The 22035-nt window shown below is 50.0% G+C and overlaps 1 protein-coding gene across 2 annotated transcripts; it reads left to right on the top strand.

The window, feature by feature from the left end:
• The first annotated feature begins 560 nt into the window (after positions 1 to 560).
• Positions 561 to 19049, top strand: PFAS (phosphoribosylformylglycinamidine synthase). 2 transcript variants are annotated; one of them, XM_040243411.1, is made up of 29 exons: positions 561 to 637; positions 3358 to 3538; positions 3623 to 3758; positions 4174 to 4279; positions 4658 to 4847; positions 4930 to 5035; positions 5602 to 5742; positions 5849 to 5973; positions 6151 to 6279; positions 6657 to 6788; positions 6931 to 7059; positions 10743 to 10816; positions 10934 to 11090; positions 11420 to 11481; positions 11629 to 11790; positions 12036 to 12161; positions 12290 to 12421; positions 12637 to 12867; positions 13002 to 13182; positions 13264 to 13347; positions 13566 to 13721; positions 13948 to 14067; positions 14339 to 14484; positions 14595 to 14802; positions 14958 to 15049; positions 15128 to 15242; positions 15728 to 16051; positions 16154 to 16497; positions 19015 to 19049. In XM_040243411.1, the coding sequence occupies exons 1-28, from the start codon at positions 569 to 571 to the stop codon at positions 16462 to 16464; spliced, it is 4125 nt and encodes a 1374-aa protein (XP_040099345.1). In that variant the 5' UTR covers positions 561 to 568; the 3' UTR covers positions 16465 to 16497; positions 19015 to 19049. The 2 variants fall into 2 exon arrangements, with proteins under 2 accessions (XP_040099345.1, XP_040099343.1); XM_040243409.1 differs by lacking the exon at positions 19015 to 19049 and having other exon boundaries at positions 16154 to 16556.
• Positions 19050 to 22035: the final 2986 nt, after the last annotated feature.

Genomic DNA, 22035 nt, shown 5'->3' with positions numbered 1-22035 from the left:
CACTTTCTGCCCTTAGGGTGGTATCATCTGCATATCTAAGGTTGTTGACATTGCTCCCGGCAATCTTGATTCCAGCTTGTGCTTCATCCAGCCCAGCATTTCACATGATGTGCTCTGCTTTTAAATTAAATAAGCAGACTGACATTAACTGCCTTGATATACTCCTTCAATAAATGCTTCTGATCTTTATTACTGTTACCTTAACTACCTAGAAGTTAAAAAATATAGGTCTCCCACTCCGCTAAAAAAAATGAGTTCATTTAGAAAAGACAAAAGTGAAAGAAAGCAAGTAAAGCCAGTAAGCAGGGGGCGGAAACGGAGTTCTGGACAGGAAAGGTGTGTTTTATTCCTGCATTCAGTGTTTCCCTCACACTTTGCACGGGGACAAGAGAAGCGGGGACCTGAAGCTGACTTTATTTTCACAAACGTTAACTGAATATATTTCTGGAATGAACCTACTGGGTGTAGAAGTTGCTCTAGGAATTCACGGAAAAGGTCTGCGGAGGCCCACACCAAGGAAAGAGGGAGGGGGCGGGGCACCCTTAGACCCCGCCTCTTCCTGCGGCGCATGCGGATGACGTTGATCTGCGCGCCAGAATTCGAGGAGCTGACGGACTGCGAGAAGTGCTACCACGTGGTAAGGCTGCCGCGCGCGCTCGCAAACCTGGATACCCCTACAAACTGAACCCCGTAGCTACCCACGCCAAACTTGATTTGGGCGGCTGCAGGATCCCTTCCAGGCAGAGCCGCGCCCAGCGGAGGCCTGCGTGCTTGCCTTAGTGCAGGCGTCCATTTGCGTTTGTTGGTTCCCCGGCATGGGATCCCCTACGTAAATTCATCCCCTCTCTAACAATTCATTCAACCAGCGAAATAATTTGTTGGCCTCCAGTTTTATGTCAGATACCATGCTGGTTTTTGGGGAGACAGCCGTGATGTAGGCAATCCTGTGTCTGCTCTTGGAGCATCTATTTCACTGGGAACGATAAAGGAAAGTCAACTGTTTAATAATCAAAATGATTTCGGAATGTGATCATTCCTGTGAAGGAACTATGGTGTAGAGAATAACCGAGGCGTCTAACTTTAGAAAGGGTCATAAGGGAAATTCCCTGACGGTTCAGTGATTAAGACTGAGCGCTCTCATTGCCAAGGGCCTTGGTTCAATCCCAGGTCGGGGAACTAGGATCCCACAAACCTTGACAAAAAAATAAATAAAAATAAAAAAATTTAAAAATCGTTAGCATGGGGTAGAAGCTTTAAAAAGGTAGAATCAAGATCTGGCAGGAGCACCCGTAGCTAAAATGAGATCTGTCCTGGAATTTGTCAGTCTACAGGATACTGAGATTTTTTTGGTTGATAAACCGAAAGGCTTCCCCGCTGGCTCCAACGGCAAAGAATCTGCCTGCAGTGCAGGAAACCAGGGTTTGATCCCTGGGTCAGGAAGATCCCCTGGAGGAGGGCATTGCTACCCACTTCAGTATTCTTGCTTGAAGAATCCCATGGACAGAGGAGCCTGGTGGGCTATGGTTCATGGGGTTGCAAAGAGTTGGACTCAACCTAGCATTCACACATCTGGGCTTTTGGCTCGAGCAATAGATTGGATGAAGGTGGTGTTAACTGAGATGGGAAATGGGAACTGAAGGTCTGGAGAACTGATAAATCAAATTTTCTGTTTTGACCAAAGCAGGCTATTTAGTGTTTATGAGACTTCTCTCTGGCAGTGTCAACTAAACATTTGCATGTGTTAGTATGGAGTTTCAGGGAGAGTCAGAGTTGAATAAGTGAAGTGAAAGTCACTCAGTCATGTCTGACTTTGTAAAGTTATGAAATCTGTTGGCAGATATCAACTCAAATTGTGTAAAATTGTCATTTTTAGTAAAAAATGGTTGAATGATGGCAGTTTCATTGGTTCAGTCTAAGAGATAATATTTAAAGCCACAGGTCTGAATGAAGTCACTTAAGAAGAGCATTTAGAAAGAAGAAAACAAAGGGCAGAGCCTTGGGCAACTACTGTTTAGAGGTAGAGCAGAAGAGTAGGAGCTTCCCTGGTGACTCAGCTGTAAAGAATCCACCTGCCAGTGCAGGAGATGTGGGCTGGGAAGAACCCCTGGAGAAGGAAATGGCAACCCACCCCAATGTTGTTGCCTGGGAAATCCATGGACAGAGGAGCCTTGTGGGCTACAGTCCATCAGGTCATAAAGAGTCAGACATGACTGAGCGACTAACAACAACAAGAAGAGTAGGAGCCAGCACAGGTGACTGAGATGGAGCAACCAGAGGTAGAGGAATACCAGGAGAGTGGTGTCAGGAGGCCAAGAGAGGAGAGTGTTTTAAGAAGCAGAGAATGAGTAAGTCATATGCTGCTGAGAGGTTGAATAAGGTAAGAAGTTAAGCGACCTGTAGATTGGCAACGTTGCAATCTTCATTCAGTGACCTTGACAGAATAGTCAGATTCAGCCTTGAGTAAGTTAGATTTGAGATACCTGTGAGTTGTCCAAGTGAAGAAATGAGGCAGTGAGCTTCCCACTTCTTTGGGAAGAGGCTTTGTACACGTGGAAGTGCTGTGTGCGCATGTGTGTGAGAGAGAGAGAGAGATCAGAGCTGAATGAATGGTGCGAATCAGAAGCTCTCCAATCACATAGGAGGAAGGTGTTCCTAAGCACTGGAGCAGCGAGGAGGGCTTCAGAGTTGGTGCAACCTGTACTAACCTCAACAAATGGGAAAGCTTTGGATAGGATAGAATTAGACATAGACATTCTAGGATGGGGCAAAGGAATGGCAAGGAGGCCAGGCAGTGTTTAGTGAGTAAAGCCAAGGTCCTTTTCAGAAGCAGTGGGATCAGAAGTTGAAAAGTAGTTGGGGATAGACCTGGAGGGTCTTTGACTGTCAGGCTTTGCATTTACCTTGAACAGGGACATAATATTTTGAAACATTGAAGTAGAGGAGCTGTCGTTTGACTTTACTGGCCAGCCCAGTCCAGCTCATCCTTTAGATTTACACTTAGATGCCACTTCTCTTGGGAAGTGTTTCCCACTCCCACCGTGCTAGGCTTATCCCTTCTCCAGGGGATCTTCCAAACCCAGGGATCGAACTCAGGTCTCCTGCGTTGCAGGCAGATTCTTTACTAGCAGAGCCACCAGGGAAGCCCTTCCTTAGGAAGTCTTTCCCACCGCCACCATGCTAGGTTGGTGCCCCCAGTCCCCTGACCTTGACTGTACTGGATTGGAAATGTCTGGATGCATTTATCCGTGAATGCCCCCAATACTTTCCCCCACCCCATCCCTAATGTCTCCAAAGCCTCAGCTGAACTGAACTTGAAACCAGTTCAACAGATAGGCTCTAGTTCATGTTATTTTTTAGGAACCTAACTCGTCTTTCCAGCAAGGGACACCTGCAGAGATGTCCTCCGTCCTTCACTTCTATGTCCGCCCCTCTGGCCACGAGAGGGCAGCCTCTGAATACATTGAAAGGAAGCTGCAAAGGGAACTGCCGGAGCTGCAGGGTGTCAAGACTGAGCAGTGCTACAATGTGAACTGGACAGGTTGGGCCAGTTACTGGATTCTTGGGCGAAGTACCAATCACCAGTGGCAGTGTCCCAACGTCTCCTTGCCTTGTCTCCCTGCAGCTGAGTCCTTCCCGAGCAACAAGGAGATGAAGAAGCTGACATGGCTATTTGGCTGCCCCTTGTTACTGGACGATGTTGCTCAGGAGTCCTGGCTCCTTCCTGGCCCCACAGACCTGCTGCTGGAGGTCGGACCTAGGCAAGTGTTTCAGCCTTGAGCAACTTGTTCCATGGTCCAGAGCCCTTCCAAACACTCTGCCACCCCTGCCACTCTCATGCCTCTTCCTCTTCTTGTGATCCTTGGGAGATTTGTTTTCTCTTTACCCTACTCCCCACTTTGAAGACTGAGCCAGCTCCCAGGCATGTTCTGGAAATATAACAAGTTGCATTCCTAGACATTGAAATTGAAACATTTTGATGCCGCAGTTATGGTTTATTTGAATGACCTTTGAAAGCATGTTTCTCAGGACCCAAATCTAAGGCTGGAGGCCAGTGGTATGGGCGGGGGTGGGGCTGGGGAGTGGAGGTTGGAGACTGGCTGGACAGCAGTGGGCAGGATCCACCTTCTCAGCTGGGGCTCAGGTCCTAACCATCTGGTCCTAACCAATCTACAGGATGAACTTTTCCACCCCGACATCCAGCAACATCGTGTCAGTGTGCCAGGCTGCAGGGCTGGGGGCCGTGGACCGCGTGGAGCCAACCCGGCGCTACCTGCTCTCGGTGAGGCAGTAGGCAACCAGGTGGGGATCCAGAGGAGGAAGTGGGCAAGAGATTGGGTCCTGCAATCCAAGGAAATGATGAGAAGCAGGGGAAGCAGTTTCTGATTTGAGGCCTGCCCTATTTGCAGCTTGTTCACTGCTTGAGGCCACCTGGTTGAGAAGTAAATAGGACAGAAAGCCAGCCTGTGCTCCTGTTTCTAATGTGTGCCTGCTGACAGGCACTCATGCCTGGAAGGGGCATCTTTTTCTAATCTGAGCAAAGGTGCTGGAGAGGCTAGCAGTGGGCTGGGCTTGTGTGGCTTGGAGGATTGAGGGTGGACCATTTTGTCCATTCTTCAACCCTATACCCCTCGCCCTCGCTGTGTGTCTCCACCCCTAGTTTGCCTACCCACCTTCAGCTGACCTGGAGGCCATTGCCCTGGCTACCCTGCATGACCGGATGACGGAGCAGCACTTCCCCCAGCCCATCCAGAGCTTCTCTTCAGGGTGCATCCCAGCACCCCTGAGCAGCCCAATTGATATACTGGCTGAGGGCCGGTCTGCCCTGGAGAAAGCCAACCAGGAGCTAGGTCAGCAGGGGTGCCTGAAGGAAGGCCCAGGCCAGAAGTGTGCAGTGTCCCACAACCAGCTTCTCTGGGGGTTGTCTCCTAGGTCTGGCCCTAGACTCCTGGGACCTGGATTTCTACACCAAGCGCTTCCAGGAGCTGCAGCGCAACCCCAGCACTGTGGAAGTCTTCGACTTGGCTCAGTCCAATAGGTGGGGAGAAATGGGGACATTCTGATGTCTGAGACTGTGGAGATTGGAAGATCATAGGGACCCTCCATGGCTCTTTCTTGGCCTAAGAAAGTGAAAGTGTTAGTTACTCAGTCATGTCCAACTCTTGGTGAACCTATGGACCATAGCCTGCAGACTCCTCTGTCCGTGGGATTTCCCTGGCAAGAATACTAGAGTGGGTTGCCACGCCCTCTTCCAGGGGATCTTTCTGACCCAGGGACTGAACCCACATCTCTTATGTCTCCTAAATTGGCAGGTGGGTTCTTTACCACTAGCACAACTTCTTGGCTTAGGGGCCTCCCTGAGTCTGAGTGCCTGGGTTCCCCATCCATCCAATAGTCTGCATCACATCTTGGTTTTATCTTCACTCGGGATCTGGATAATCCACAGTGACAGACCATTGGAAGCTTATGACTTTCTGAAATCTGTTTTGACCTGTGGCTGTAACTCTGCCTTTTATGCTGGTGAGGAGAAGACGTGGCAAGGCCTGAGACATGACCCATGTTTCCTCCCTGCCCTGCCCTCCCCTCCCCACGTCATCCCGGCAGTGAGCACAGCCGACACTGGTTCTTCAAGGGTCGACTCCACGTGGATGGACAGGAGCTGCCACACTCGCTGTTTGAGTCCATCATGAGCACCCAGGCGTCCTCCAACCCCAACAACGTCCTCAAGTTCTGTGACAACAGCAGGTAGGTGGTGCCCTTGGCTAGGCACAGGGGACAGAGTGCCCCAGGCTCCAGTTGGGTAAGTGCAGATCCCAGCAAGGAAGCCAGGCCCAGAACGATGTGTCCACAGCGCCATCCAGGGGAAGGAAGTCCGATTCTTGCGGCCCAAGGACCCCACACGGCCAAGCTCCTTCCAGCAACGTCAGGGGCTGAGACATGTTGTCTTCACGGCAGAGACACACAACTTCCCCACAGGTGAGCTGAGTACCCAGGAGGGAAGGTGAGATCAGAGTGTAGGGAGGGGCAAAGGTCCCAGCCCCCCCCCCCCCACCCTGGGGACCAGCAGGTTGGCTGCATGTCCTTATTTTCAGCGGGGTGGTCAGTGGTGGACCTTGCTCTTCAATAGCCATACCTCTCCCTCTCTCTTCACAGGAGTAGCCCCCTTCAGTGGTGCAACCACTGGCACAGGGGGCCGGATCCGAGATGTCCAGTGCACAGGCCGAGGGGCCCACGTGGTGGCTGGCACTGCTGGCTATTGCTTTGGAAACTTGCATATCCCAGGTCCCATCTCTTTGCTCTCTACCCAGATTCCTCCTCCTGGCAGGCACTGGACACTTTTATCTCCTAAGTTAAGCAGTCATCATGGGCACCTTTTCTTGGGAGAAAGGGCTCTAGAGTTGCTGGCCTTTCCCCAGCCATGGTCATGAGGACAATAGGCCAAGGGAGATCCACGTCTGGCTTTGCAGAACTACAATTTTCTTACAAAAACAAAAACAACCTAATACAGAGTTGGACTTTTGACCATCAACTGCCCCCAAAATCCAATTTCTTAGAAAATGTTAAGAGCTCTGATCCCAAGAGTCAGACTCTTCCTAAAGGGTCCTAGCTCCTCTGACTTCCATCTTTACCATCCATCCTTCTTCCTCTTTCCTTCCCAGGTTACAGTATGCCCTGGGAGGATCCAAGCTTCCAGTATCCAGGAAACTTTGCCCGACCCCTGGAGATTGCCATTGAGGCCAGTAATGGGGCTTCTGACTACGGCAACAAGTTTGGGGAACCAGTGCTTGCTGGTGAGGCTGGAGGGTATAGGGGACTATTATCCTTGACATGAATATTAGTCCCAGAGGCAGGGTAGGGTGGGTGACCCAGTAAGCGCTGAGGAGCCTGGATGACTAGACCCTGTGCCCTCTCCCTGTGACGCCCACGTTCCAGGCTTTGCCCGCTCTTTGGGCCTTCAGCTCCCGGACGGCCAGCGGCGTGAGTGGATCAAGCCCATCATGTTTAGCGGAGGCATTGGGTCCATGGAAGCTGAGCATGTGAGCAAGGAGCCCCCAGAGCCAGGTAAGAGCCCCCCACCTCTCTCCAGGTCCCAGCAGCTTTTTCCCTAGCGCATGGCTACTGCAGGAGTGGAATCTCAGCAGTTTGTTTTGTATCTCCCGGCTCCTGTCTCTTCTCTGGACAGGCTTTTAAGGTAGGGCAGGGCTTTATGCCAGTTGGGCAGGCTCAGTCTGCCTTTCCCCAGTTGACTTCTCCATGGCAGGGCCCCACCCTGCTTAGTCAAGGCAGCTAGTAGTTTTACCCAGCACCTCTGTTTTTATCTGCAAGTTTAGTTAAGTCGGTCAACATTTACTGAGGGCCCACTGGGTGCTGAGCACCGTGCTAGGACCTGTGGTGGAATCAAGATAGAGGCTGGGTACCATTTATTGAATGTGTGACCAGTCACATGGCTCAGAATTTAAAAAGCAAAAAAATGATTTTACAGTGAAAACGCTGTTCTCCCTGACCTCCAGCCACCCAGTTTCCCTCCCTAGAGATAAGCAATGTTAACTGGTCATTCCTGTACCTTGCCAGAAGTGCTTCCTGCATACATAAACAGACCCATGTGTATATTTGCCTCCTCTGTTAAAACAACTAGCATGTGTACACACTTTTTTTTGGCTGTGCCACACAGCTTATGGGATTTTACTTGTCAAAGAGGGATTGAACCCAGGGCTCCAGAAGTGAGAGCATAGAGTCCTAACCACTGGACTGCCAGAGAATTCCCCACCTATTTTTTTAATAACCATTTTATTGAGATAATCCATGTACCATAAAGTGTGCCCTTTTAAAATGTATAAGTTAGTGTTTTTAGTATATTCACAAAGTTGTGCCTTAATCACTACTAATTCTGGAACATTTTCATCATCCCCAGAAAGAAACCCTGTACTCACAAGCAGTCACTCCCCATGCTCCTCCTTTTGGCCTCTGGAAACCTGTAATCTATTTTCTATCTTGAAAGATTTCCCTGTTATAAATGTGTTTGGCCGCTTTCACTTAACATGACGTCTTTATTCGTATTATAGTATGTATCAGTACTTCATTCCTTTTTATGATTGAATAATATTAATATTCTATTATGTACCTATAACACATTTTCTTTATCCATTTGTCAGTTGGCAGACAAAGTGGGTTGTTTCTGCTTTTTGGCTAAATATGAATACTGCTGCTATAAACAATTGTGTACAACTTTTATTTTGTATTGATGTTGTTATTTCTCAAGTATGTAACTTGGAGTGGACTTGCTCGGTCTCATGATAACTATACTCAGTCTTTTAAAAAAAACCTAACACACTGTTTTCCAAAGCAGATGCACCATTTTACATTCCCCTCAGCAGTGTGTGAGGGTTCCAGTTCTCTAGATTCTCATCAGCACTTGTTATTATCTGTCTCTTTGATTACAGCCATTAGAATGCATATGAAGTGTCAATATCTCATGGTGGTTTGGGTTTACATTTCCCTAAGGACTCAGGATGTTAAGCATCTTTCCATATGTTTGTTGACTATTCCTATGTCTTCCTTGGAGAAATATCTGTTGAGACCCTTTGCTCACTTTTAAATTGGATTGTTTGCCTTTTTTTATGGAGTTCTAAGAGTTCTTTGTATATTCTAGATACTAGCCCTTTATCAGGTAGATACATGATTTGCAAGTATTCTTTTCCATTCCGTGGGTTGTCTTTTTACTTTTTTCATGGTGTCCCCTGAATCACAAATTTTTTAAATTTTGGTAAATATAGTTTATTTTTGTTTTGTGGCTTTTGGCTTACAGTGCCATGACTAAGAAACCATTGCCTGAGTCAAGGTCACCTGGATTGACTTCTATATTCTCTAGTCATACTTTCTAGCTTTTATCTCTTACATTTAGGCTCTGAAGTATTTTGAAGTTTGTATATGGTATGAAGTAGGGATCTAATTTCCTTATTTGACATGTGGATATCCAGTTGTTCTAACAACCCTTTTTGAAAAAAACCTTTTAGCTCTGTGGTAAGTTTAAAAGCAGAAAGTATGAGTCTTTCAATTTAGTTCTTTTTCAAGATTGTCTTGGCTTTGTTCTAGGTCCCTCAGATTTCTGTATAAATTTTAGGGTCAGCTGGTCCATTTCTTTGAAAAAGGTGGCTGACTATGTTGACTTGAAGATCACTTTGGGGAGTATTGCCGTCGTAACAATATTAAGTCTTCCAGTCTATAAACATCAGATCTTTTTCAGTTTATTTAGGCCTACTAAGGTATTTCATGATTTTCAGTGTATAAGTCTTACATTTCTATTAAGTTTATTCCTAAGTATTTTATTCTTATTGATGGGGTTCTAAGTGGGTATGTATACATCTGTACCTTGCTTTTTTTCAGCTTAGCAATATGCTTGAAAATCATTTCATACTGATGAAATCATTTTATTTCATTATATTCATATGTAATTTTATTTTGCAGTGGCTTACTTTTACACTGTATGGCTTATACCATAATTTATTTAATCAGTTCTCTGTCATTCAGTTCATTTCAATCACTCAATTGTGTCCAACTCTTTGCGACTCCATGAATTGCAGCACGCCAGGCCTCCCTGTCTATCACCAACTCCCGGAGTTCACCCAAACTCGTGTCCATCGAGTCGGTGATGCCATCCAGCCATCTCATCCTCTGTTGTCCCCTTCTCCTCCTGCCCCCAATCCCTCTCAGCATCAGGTCTTTTCCAATGAGTCAACTCTTCTCATGAGGTGGCGAAAGTATTGGGAGTTTCAGCTTCAGCATCAGTCCTTCCAATGAACACCCGGGACTGATCTCCTTTAGGATGGGCTGGTTGGATCTCCTTGCAGTCCAAGGGACTCTCAAGAGTCTTCTCCAACACCACAGTTCAAAAGCATCAATTCTTCGGCGCTCAGCTTTCTCCACAGTCCAACTCTCACATCCATACCTGACCACTGGAAAAACCATAGCCTTGACTAGACGGACCTTTGTTGGCAAAGTAATGTCTCTTCTTTTGAATATGCTATCTAGGTTGGTCATAACTTTCCTTCCAAGGAGTAAGTGTCTTTTAATTTCATGGCTGCAGTCACCATCTGCAGTGATTTTGGAGCCCCCCAAAATAAAGTCTGACACTGTTTCCATTGTTTCCCCATCTATTTCCCATGAAGTGATGGGACCAGATGCCGTGATCTTCGTTTTCTGAATGTTGAGCTTTAAGCCAACTTTTTCACTCTCTTGTTTCTCTTTCATCAAGAGGCTCTTTAGTTCTTCACTTTCTGCCATAAGAGTGGTGTCATCTGCGTATCTGAGGTTATTGATATTTCTCCCAGCAATCTTGATTCCAGCTTGTGCTTCTTCCAACCCAGCGTTTCTCATGTTGTACTCTGCATAGAAGTTAAATAAGCAGGATGACAACATACAGCCTTGACGTACCCCTTTTCCTATTTGGAACCAGTCTGTTGTTCCATGTCCAGTTCTAACTGTTGCTTCCTGACCTGCATATTTCTGTCATTAGCATGTAGATTATTTCTTGTCTTTGGTAACACAAATAATGCTATTGTTTAAGTTTGTTCATTGGCTATTTTGCACCTGTGAATAATCTGGAGGGTAAATTCCTTGGAGTGTATTTAACTCAATGAATGTTGACAGATACCCCCAATGTTGGCTTCCCTTTATCCTCACACTGCTTTGTACTTGTACTAACTGTCATTCCCTGAGTGCTCTGATTCAGCCCTCCTTCCTCACAGGCATGGATGTCGTGAAGGTTGGCGGTCCTGTCTACAGGATTGGAGTTGGGGGCGGAGCTGCTTCGTCTGTGCAGGTAAGTGGGAATAGCCCAGATGACAACTCCATGATCTCTCGGGGCCCCATACATGGGTGAGGTGTGAGCTCCCAGCCCCCTTGAACTGATCTATGCCATCTATATCTATCCCCACAGGTGCAGGGAGACAACGCCAGTGACCTGGATTTTGGGGCTGTGCAGCGGGGAGACCCAGAGATGGAACAGAAGATGAACCGTGTGATCCGGGCTTGTGTGGAGGCCCCTGAGGGAAACCCCATCTGCAGCCTCCATGACCAGGGTGCTGGTGGCAATGGTGAGAAAGGGGGTTGGGACAAGGGACCAGGCCTACCTGGTCTCTGCTTGGTTCAATTTAGGGAGAGTCTCAGCAGTTGGTTTAGGCTGAGGATCTGCAATCAACCTGACAGCTCAGGGTCCCATTCTCCACGCACTACACATTCTAAACAGGCCCAGGGTTGAGGGTGGCAGCTTGCTGCCATGGGATAGTTGGTAGAGAGGGTGCAGCAGCGGTTCAAACAGGGATGCACAGAATTAAGGGCTCCTTGGGAGGCTGGGAACGGCTTTTTGTTTGCCCGGTGCTGACGGCGGCCATGTGAGCACATCTCCTGGGAACACCCCCACCAGGCAATGTCCTGAAGGAGCTGAGTGACCCGGCTGGAGCCGTCATTTACACCAGCCGGTTCCAGGTGGGTCATCCTCCGTGAAATCTGCCCGCCTCCCTGCCCCTGCCAGTCCCAGCAGCCCCACCCATCTACCCCTCACTCTCAGCAAGATCATAAGACTTGGGAGCACCCACTGACCCTTCCTTTTCGTCCTCCCTCATGGATGTGCAGCTGGGGGACCCAACCCTGAATGCCCTGGAAATCTGGGGGGCCGAGTACCAGGAGTCGAATGCACTTCTGCTGAGGCCCTCTGACCGTGACTTCCTGAGTTCTGTCAGTGCCCGGGAACGCTGCCCAGTCTGTTTTGTGGGCACCATCACTGGAGACAGGAGAGTGAGTTGGCCAGGGGACTCAGTAGCAGATGCTATAGGTGGACTTGAGCTGCCGGGGCCCAAGAAAGAGATGAACACGGGAGCCGTGGGGAATAGCATGTAGGCTGTGGGGGCGGTGGTGGGGGGGCTCAATAGGAGAAGCCAGATGGGGTGGAAAGAGCACTTCTGCCCTACTTTCCAGAAGAGTTCACTCCCTGCTGGTGGTCACAGCCTCACCCCCCTGGGTGATGTCCCTCTGGTCTACAGATAGTGCTGGTGGATGATCGAGAGTGGCCTACGGGCACAGATGGACAGGTGGATGCACCCCCCACTCCTCCCCCAACCCCTGTGGACCTAGACCTGGACTGGGTGGTGGGCAAGATGCCCCGGAAGGTATGTGGGGGCAGGAGGCATCTCCCTTTCCTGGCCCGACTCCACCCTCTGCCCCACACGTGGTTTGTCACCTGTATGCCCAGCGCTCCACCCCAGTGCTCACACCGCTGTTGCCGTCTGTGTTGCAGGAGTTCTTCCTCCAGAGGAGACTCCCCTTGCTGCAGCCTCTGACTCTGCCCCCAGGGCTGAGCGTGCGCCAGGCTCTGTCGCGGGTCCTCAGGCTGCCTGCCGTGGCCAGCAAGCGCTACCTCACCAACAAGGTCCTCCCTGTACCCTGCTCCACCCCCTTAGCCCTCTGCACCCCTCCCTCTGCTCGCCCACCCCAGGAACGGCTGCGGGGGTCCATCAGGGAGGGAGAAGGGTCAGGACAGAGGCCTTGCCCCCTGCTGCCCACCCCCTAAGTCTTGCGTGTTCAGGGTGAGGCAGGCCACCCCCTTGTCCCTGGGCCTCCGGCCAGCTTCCCCCGGTTCCTCAGGTGGATCGTTCCGTGGGCGGCCTGGTGGCCCAGCAGCAGTGTGTGGGACCCCTGCAGACCCCTCTGGCAGATGTGGCAGTTGTGGCACTGAGTCACCAGGAGCTTGTAGGGGCCGCCACAGCCCTGGGAGAGCAGCCAGTCAAGAGCCTACTGGACCCGAAGGTTGCCACCCGGCTGGCTGTGGCCGAAGCCCTCACCAACCTGGTGTTTGCTCTGGTCACCAACCTCCAGGTGAGTCCCCTGCGGCTTCTGGCCTGGAACTCCAGGCCTGTGGGACACAACCACGTTCACCATTCACTTACCTGCTGGCCTCCAGCCTCCCTACACCACGCTCTCTCTCTCTAATGCAAGTCTGCACTTCCCAGGATGTGAAATGCAGCGGGAACTGGATGTGGGCGGCGAAGCTCCCAGGGGAGGGTGCAGCTCTAGCTGATGCCTGTGAGGCTATGGTGGCAGTGATGGCGGCCCTGGGTGTAGCGGTGGACGGTGGCAAGGACTCCCTCAGCATGGCTGCCCGGGTTGGCTCTGAAACCGTGCGGGCTCCTGGTGAGGTCTGGGTGCCAGGGGGCAAGGGGCAAGGCCTGTGGGCTCGGACTCCACCTCACATGCTTATGCCTTGCTCTGCAGGGTCACTGGTCATCTCAGCCTATGCTGTCTGTTCAGATATTACAGCCACTGTGACCCCAGACCTCAAGCGTCCTGGAGGGAGAGGTATGGTTTCTTCCCCCTCCTTCATGCATCGTGTATTCACAGCCCAATCCTTTGTATGGAGTCTGCTTAATGAGTGCTCGGGTCGTCTCAGCACTAGGTGCCTTCCGGGGCTGATGACTGGGGTCCCTTACCACATCGGGGGAGCCTCAGTGACCCTGCATGGCAGAGCGGGTCCTCCTGAGCCATTGGTCTCCCCTCCGCCATCCCTCTCCTCTCAGGCCACCTGCTCTATGTGCCTCTAAGTCCTGGGCAGCACCGGCTGGGGGGCACGGCTCTGGCTCAGTGCTTCTCTCAGCTTGGCGAGCAGCCTCCCGACCTGGATGTTCCCGAGAACTTGGTGCGAGCCTTCAGCATCACCCAGGGGCTGCTGAAAGGTGAGTGGGGCCCTGGGGGAGATGGTCCTTGTGGCTGACATGGGTAAACAGGCAGTCATCAGCTGAGTCTGTGAGAGTGGGGCAAGAGGGACCCGATCCCTTTCTCTCTGGTTCTCTGATGTAAGCCCACATTCTCACACTTGCCCTCTCCTGACTGTCCAGAAATGGGGGTGGAGCCGCCAGGTTTGGGTCTCAACACCGCTAAGCATTTTTCTCCTTCCTCCAGACCGCCTCCTCTGCTCAGGCCATGATGTCAGTGATGGAGGTCTCATCACTTGCCTGCTAGAGATGGCCTTTGCCGGGAATTGTGGGATAGAGGTGGACATCCCTGCGCCTGGGGTCGATGGTGAGGTCTAGATTCGAGCAGGGCTGCCTGTCCCCATCCTGTGGACCCTGTGTCCCTCGTTTAAAGACTGGAGTGTCCCCAACTCCTTCCCTCCTGAGTCTCCTGTTGTCTTTTCTGATCACAAATCTGGTGACATTTCTGTTCCTAACTGCACCCCTCTGAGAGAGCCTCACCCCACTCCGATCCCTGCCTTTGTTCATACGTATCCCCAATTCCACCTCTGATTCCCTGCCAGTACCCTAGTCCCCTTGACGCCTCTGTATTCTCCCAGCCCTGCCTGTGCTGTTCGCCGAGGAGCCAGGCCTGCTGCTGGAGGTGCGGGAGCCAGACCTAGCCCAAGTGCTGATGCGTTACCGGAACGCTGGCCTCCACTGCCTAGACCTGGGCCTCACAGGCGACACGGGGCCCCACGCCATGGTGAGGAAGTGAAGAGTGTCAGGCCTGCACAGGGTGGGTCTTGGTTTGCCTCTGCCAGCCTTGGAGGCACCCAAGGTGGACATCCTGAAAGATGTGTTCCCCCTACCCAGGTCCGGGTGTCGGTGAACAGGACAGTGGTTCTGGAGGAATCTGTTGGGCAGCTACGAGCCCTCTGGGAGGAGACCAGTTTCCAGTTGGACCGGCTACAGGCAAAACCACACTGTGTGGCCCAGGAAGAGCAAGGGCTGAGGGAGCGAGCAGGGCCCACCTACTGTCTGCCGCCTACCTTTCCCAGAGCTTCTGTGCCTTGCGAGCCTGGTGAGGGAGTGTGTGCAGAGGCTTGGCTTCCCTGGCACTGTGAGCCTTGGGGAGGAACCTAGAGCCTGGATGTGGGGTCCTACCCTGGACAAGGTGTCTAGGGGGCTGGGGTGCAGAGGTCCTCTGACCCAAGGACACTCCTGCTCCTCCCCCAGGTGGTCCTGCCCCCCGAGTTGCCATCATTCGGGAAGAGGGCAGTAATGGAGACCGGGAGATGGCAGATGCCTTCCATTTGGCTGGATTTGAGGTGAGCGGGGTACCTGGTGGGGGCTGGGCTGGACTCAGGCCATGGGCCTTCTGATGCCGCCCCTCCCCCTCCTGCCAGGTGTGGGATGTAACCATGCAGGACCTGTGCTCTGGAGCCATCGGGCTGGACACGTTCCGTGGCGTGGCCTTCGTAGGCGGCTTCAGCTACGCAGACGTCCTGGGCTCTGCCAAAGGTGGGTGTGGGGCTTCTGCCCACCCCCTCCCCACATCTTCCTAAGAGCTGCCTTAGCCCTCTCTTCCCTGGCTGAGAACTGGCTTCTCACCTCCATGAGGCCAGCCAGGAGCCAGCAAAGGCCTGCAGGTAGCTTCATGAGGCCGGGGGGCTGGGTGCCGCCCTGGCAGATGCAGCAGCTGCCACTCAGCATGGCTAGGTCTTTTTGTTTTTCAACAGAAGCCCAAAAATCCCAGTTAAATGTTAGGCGACTAAATGAAAAATTTTGAAAATGCTCTGCTGGCTAAGCAGAAAGCTCGCCCTGGGCCATCTTGGGCCCACGAGTTGGCAACACCTGTTTCAAGCAGGTAAACCTTCCCTGGTGTTTGCCAAGAGCTCCTCAGAATGGGGGAGATCCTGGGCAAGTGTTAAAAGGGCACGCTAGGATGGAAAGATGACGGTCCCCCCTCGCTCCAGGTCTCACCCCAGCTTCCTGTTCCCTCTTAGGCTGGGCAGCTGCTGTGACCTTTAACCCGAAGGCCGGGGCTGAGATGAAGCGCTTCCGGCAGCGGCCAGACACCTTCAGCCTGGGCGTGTGTAACGGCTGTCAGCTGCTTGCCCTGCTGGGCTGGGTGGGAGGCAGCTCCAGTGAGGAGGCGGTGGAGATGTGCCAGGAGTCCTGGCTGCCCCGGCCTGGTCTCCTGCTACGCCACAACCTGTCTGGGCGCTTTGAGTCGCGCTGGGCCAGCGTGCATGTGGGGCCCGGGCCAGCCCTGATGCTGCGAGGGATGGAAGGCGCGGTGCTGCCTGTGTGGAGCGCTCATGGGGAAGGTCAGGCTCCAGGAAGGCTGGGGTGGGGAGGCCTGAAGGCTGGGGTAAGGGGAGGGCATGAGGGAGCTTGCTCTTACATCCCTTGTTCCCGCTTCATCACAGGTTACATGGCATTTTCTTCTCCAGAACTCCAAGCCCAGATGGAGGCCAGGGGCTTGGCTCCACTGCACTGGGCAGATGATGACGGAAACCCCACAGAACAGTACCCCCTGAATCCCAACGGCTCCCCAGGGGGTGTTGCTGGCATCTGCTCCCCCGATGGCCGCCACTTGGCCCTCATGCCTCACCCGGAACGGTCTGTGAGGCCTTGGCAGTGGGCCTGGCGACCCCCTCCATTTGACACTTTAACCACCTCCCCCTGGCTCCAGCTCTTCATCAATGCCCGGAACTGGACCCGGGAAGGCAGCTGCTAAACAGGCCGGAGGCTCCTCTGGGCCCCGCCCGTGGTTCGTACCTAGGGTATCTTTAGAAGTACCTCATCAGTTCAGTTAAGTTCAGTTGCTCAGTCGTGTCTGACTCTTTGCAACCCCATGAACTGCAGCACACCAGGCCTCCCTGTCCATCACCAACTCCCGGAGTCCACCCAAACTCATGTCCATTGAATTGGTGATGCCATCCAACTATCTCATCCTCTGTCATCCCCTTCTCCTCTTGCCTTCAATCTTTCCCAACATCAGGGTCTTTTCAAATGAGTCAGCTCTTCGCATCAGGTAGCCAAACTATTACAGTTTCAGCTTCAACATCAGTTCTTCCAGTGAACACCCAGGACTGATTTCCTTTAGGATGGACTGGTTGGATCTCCTTGCAGTCCAAGGAACTCTCAAGAGTTTTCCAACTCCACGTTTCAAAAGCATCAATTCTTCTGCGGTCAGCTTTCTTTATAGTCCAACTTTCACATCCATACATGACCACTGGAAAAACCATAGGTTTGACTAGATGGACCTTTCTTGACAAAGTAGTCTCCACTTTTTAATGTGCTGTCTAGGTTGGTCATAACTTTCCTTCCAAGGAGTAAGCACCTTTTAATTTCATGACTGCAATCACCACCTGCAGTGATTTTGGAGCCCCCAAAAATAAAGTCTGCCACTGTTCCCGCATCTATTTCCCATGAAGTGATGGGACCGGATGCCATGATCTTAGTTTTCTGAATATTGAGCTTTAAGCCAACTTTTTCACACTCTTCTGTTACTTTCATCAAGAGGCCCTTTAGTTCTTCACTTTCTGCCATTGAGTGGTATCATCTGCATATCCGAGGTTATTGATATTTCCCAGCAATCTTGATTCCAGCTTGTGCTTCCTCCAGCCCAGCGTTTCTCATGATGTACTCTGCATGTGAGTTAAATAAGCAGGGTGACAACATACAGCCTTGACGTACTCCTTTTCCTATTTGGAACCAGTCTGTTCCATGTCCAGTTCTAACTGTTGGCTTCCTGACCTGTGTACAGGTTTCTCAAGAGGCAGGTCAGGTGGTCTGGTATTCCCATCTCTTTCAGAATTTTCCACAGTTTATCGTGATCCACACAGTCAAAGGCTTTGGCATAGTCAATAAAGCAGAAATAGGTGTTTTTCTGGAACTCGCTTTTTCGATGATCCAGTGGATGTTGGCAATTTAATCTCTGGTTCCTCTGCCTTTTCTAAAACCAGCTTGAACATCTGGAAGTTCACGGTTCACGTATTGCTGAAGCCTGGCTTGGAGAATTTTGAGCATTACTTGACTAGCATGTGAGATGAGTGCAGTTGTGCGGTAGTTTGAGCATTCTTTGGCATTGCCTTTCTTTGGGATTGGAATGAAAACTGACCTTTTCCAGTCCTGTGGCCACTGCTGAGTTTTCCAAATTTGCTGGCATATTGAGTGCAGCACTTTGACAGCATCAAGTACATCATATTCCCAAATGTGTCTTGAACAGACAAGGACCAAAATGCCAAAAAAAGACCTCAGCTAATTTTATTAATCTGCCTCCCTTTGTCTCACGACGTTGGATCTGTTTTCAGTCCTGTTCTTGGTGGGTCCAGGAAGCAGCATGTGCTTCAGAGAAGGAGCCTGCCTGGAAAGTTACGATGCTTGTAGGCTGGGGGTTTCCATTGCCCCACTTCACTGTACCACATCACTTGTGTCACTTAGCTGGGTTCAGAGGGGAAATCCTGTGTCCCATCCCCCTATCATCAGGGTTTAAGGGGATGGGGGTGGACAAAAGCATAAGTCAGGAACTGGGCGTTCTCATCTGAAAGCTGAAGCTTTCTTTTTAAATGGATTCTTTTTAAATACAGCACTGTGCTAAGTGGTAACAGACTTTGGCAGCTTCTCTGATAGTGTTTCCAGCTGTGTCATAGGGGTTGCCCTGGTGCCGGCCTCTGAATTCAGTACACCTGATTTTTGCTTCTCCTAATTTAGCAGCTCCCTTCCTGACAGAAGTGGTCAGCACTCATCCCCAGCACTGAGCCTTTAATATTCATTCATTCATTCATTCCATTCATGTTTGATGATTCGCAACAGTGCCAAGCACTGTAAGTGCTGCCAGGGACCTTATAGTCCAACAGGATCTGTATGTGGTGTGTATATATACACAACAGACTATTACAGCTGCAAGAAAGAAGGAAATCCTGCCATTTGCAATAACATGGACCTCAAAGGCATGAAGCTAAGTGAATAAGAGAAACAAGTCCTGTATGATCTCACATGTAGAATCTAAAAGAAGCTGAACTCATAGAAACAGGCTAGAATTGTGGGTGGTGGAAAAGGGAATGTTGGTCAAAGGGTACAAACTTCTAGATTATTTGATGAATAACCTCTGGGGATCTAATGTAGAGCATGGTGATTGCAGTTAATAACTGTTGTGTACCTGAAAGTTGCTGCAAGAATAAATCTTAAAAATAGTAATTATGTGATGTAGGTATGCGTGTGCATGCTAAATCACTTCAGTCATTTCTGACTCTTTGTGACCCTGTGGACTGTAACCCACCAGGCTCCTCTGTCCATGGTATCCTCCGGGCAAGAATACTGGAGTGGGTTGCCATGCCATCTTCCAGGGGATCTTCTCGACCCAGGGACTGAACTTTCGTCTTTTGTCTCCAGCATTGGCAGGCGAGTTCTTTATCATTATTGCCACCTGGGAAGCCCACATGTGAGGTATGGTGGTAATCATTTGCTAGTGTGTCAAGTCAATACATTGTACACCTTAAACTCACGTAATGTGATGTCAATTATATCTCAATAAAACAAACAAAAAAATACCAGTGTATGGCACATACCATGAACCAAGCATATGCTAGGCATTTATATGTATCTAAATTATTTTTCATAAGAGTCCAGCAAGGTACTTGATAGTCCCCTCCCCCCTTTTTAAAACAAAGGAAGAATTAAGGTTAAATAAATTGCAACATCTGCTTCCTACTGTCCTAAAGTCACATTTCCGGGAGGCAGCATTGTCTAGACTTCTTGCTGACAACCGTCCTTGCTTCCTTTGTCTAGAGAAGTGTATGTAGAAGTTTCAGAAGTTTCTCATGACTGCTGTGACTGTCCTGTTATACAGCTCCCTAAGTAGCTCACCATCTTGGAAATTTCTCTGAGGGAATTCTTTGGTGGTCCATGAGAGCAGGAACTCCCTTTCTGCCCTCCACTGTATCCAGCACCTAGCACAATGCCTGTCACCTACATGGTGCTCAATAAATATATATTGAACAAATGAATAAATGCTGCTGCTGCTGCTGCTAAGTCGCTTCAGTCATGTCCGACTCTGTGCGACCCCATAGATGGCAGCCCATCAGGCTCCCCTGTCCCTGGTATTCTCCAGGCAAGAACACTGGAGTGGGTTGCTATTTCCTTCTCCAGTGCATAAAAGTGAAAGTGAAGTCGCTCAATTGTGTCTGACTCTTAGGGACCTCATGGACTGCAGCCTACCAGGCTCCTCCATCCATGGGAGTTTCCAGGCAAGAGTACTGGAGTGGGTTGCCATTGCCTTCTCTGAATGAATAAGAATGTTAAAATTAGTTAAGGTTGATAACATTTTTTCCCTTAATAGAAGAGTAAACTTAATGAATTGGGCTTATGGGTGGTTTTGTTTTGCAAGCCTTCAGTCATTTCCCCTTTTTACTTCCTTTCTCCAAAGTTGCAAGCTCTTGTCATTGTGTCAAATGAAGGACAGCATATGCATGTGTTGGGGCAGATGGAGGGGTGGGTGGAGAGATGGGAAGAACCAGTAAATCTTGTCTCTCTTAATTTAACGTCTGCCTGGCAGCCAACAGCCCCCTTCAGTTTCACAGAAAAAGCACTAAACTGAGTGTGTATCTGTGTTGAATGAGGATTCCAGGGGGTCCAGGCAAAATGAGGGGGTTGTGTGTGCAGAGGTCCAGATGGGACCCTCCCAGAGAGGGGCCCCAGGCAGTTGTGAGTCTGAGGGAGGACATCTCCAGCAGTTAAGCATTCAGAGGCCCCAGGACCCCATTCAGTTCAGTTCAGTCGCTCAGTCGTGTCCGACTCTTTGCGACCCCATGAATCGAAGCATGCCAGGCCTCCCTGTCCATCACCAACTCCTGGAGTTCACTCAGACTCCGTCCATCGAGTCGCTGATGCCATCCAGCCATCTCATCCTCTGTCGTCCCCTTCTCCTGCCCACAATCCCTCCCATCATCAGAGTCTTTTCCAATGAGTCAACTCTTCGCATGAGGTGGCCAAAGTACTGGAGTTTCAGCTTTAGCATCATTCCCTCCAAAGAAATCCCAGGACTGATCTCCTTCAGAATGGACTGGTTGGATCTCCTTGCAGTCCAAGGGACTCTCAAGAGTCTTCTCCAACACCGCAGTTCAAAAGCATCAATTCTTTGGCGCTCAGCGTTCTTCACAGTCCAACTCTCACATCTATACATGACTACTGGAAAAACCATAGCCTTGACTAGATGGACCTTTGTTGGCAAAGTAATGTCTCTTCTTTTCAATATGCTATCTAGGTTGGTCATAACTTTTCTTCCAAGGCTGCAGTCACCATCTGCAGTGATTTTGGAGCCCCAAAAAATAAAGTCTGACACTGTTTCCACTGTTTCCCCATCTATTTCCCATGAAGTGATGGGACCAGATGCCATGATCTTCATTTTCTGAATGTTGAGCTTTAAGCCAACTTTTTAACTCTCTTCTTTCACTTTCATCAAGAGGCTTTTTAGTTCCTCTTCACTTTCTGGCATAAGGGTGGTGTCATCTGCATATCTGAGGTTATTGATATTTCTCCCAGCAATCTTGATTCCAGCTTGTGCTTCCTCCAGCCCAGCATTTCTCATGATGTACTCTGTATAGAAGTTAAATAAGCAGGGTGACAACATACAGCCTTGACGTACTCCTTTTCCTATTTGGAACCAGTCTGTTGTCCCATGTCCAGTTCTAATTGTTGCTTTCTGACCTGCATACAGGTTTCTCAAGAGGCAGGTCAGGTGGTCTGGTAGTCCCATCTCTTTCAGAATTTTCCAGTTTATTGTAATCCACACAGTCAAAGGCTTTGGCATAGTCAATGAAGCAGAAATAGATGTTTTTCTGGAACTTTCTTGCTTTTTTGATGATCCAGTGGATATTGGCAATTTAATCTCTGGTTCCTCTGCCTTTTCTAAAACCAGCTTGAACATCTGGAAGTTCACAGTTCACATATTGTTGAAGCCTAGGTTGGAGAATTTTGAGCATTACTTGACTAGCATGTGAGATGAGTGCAATTGTGTAGTAGTTTGAGCATTCTTTAGCATTGCCTTTCTTTGGGATTGGAATGAAAACTGACCTTTTCCAGTCCTGTGGCCACTGCTGAGTTTTCCAAATTTGCTGGCATATTGAGTGCAGCACTTTCACAGCATCATCTTTCAGGATTTGAAAGAGCTCAACTGGAATTCCATCACTTCCACTAGCTTTGTTCATAGTGATGCTTTCTAAGGCCCACTTGACTTCACATTCCAGGATGTCTGGCTCTAGGGAGTGATCTCACCATCATGATTATCTGGGTTGTGAAGATCTTT

The sequence above is a fragment of the Oryx dammah genome, unplaced genomic scaffold (genome assembly GCF_014754425.2).
Source record: "Oryx dammah isolate SB20612 unplaced genomic scaffold, SCBI_Odam_1.1 HiC_scaffold_8, whole genome shotgun sequence".
Taxonomy (NCBI): domain Eukaryota; kingdom Metazoa; phylum Chordata; class Mammalia; order Artiodactyla; family Bovidae; genus Oryx; species Oryx dammah.
This window is presented reverse-complemented; position numbering and strand designations above follow the sequence as displayed.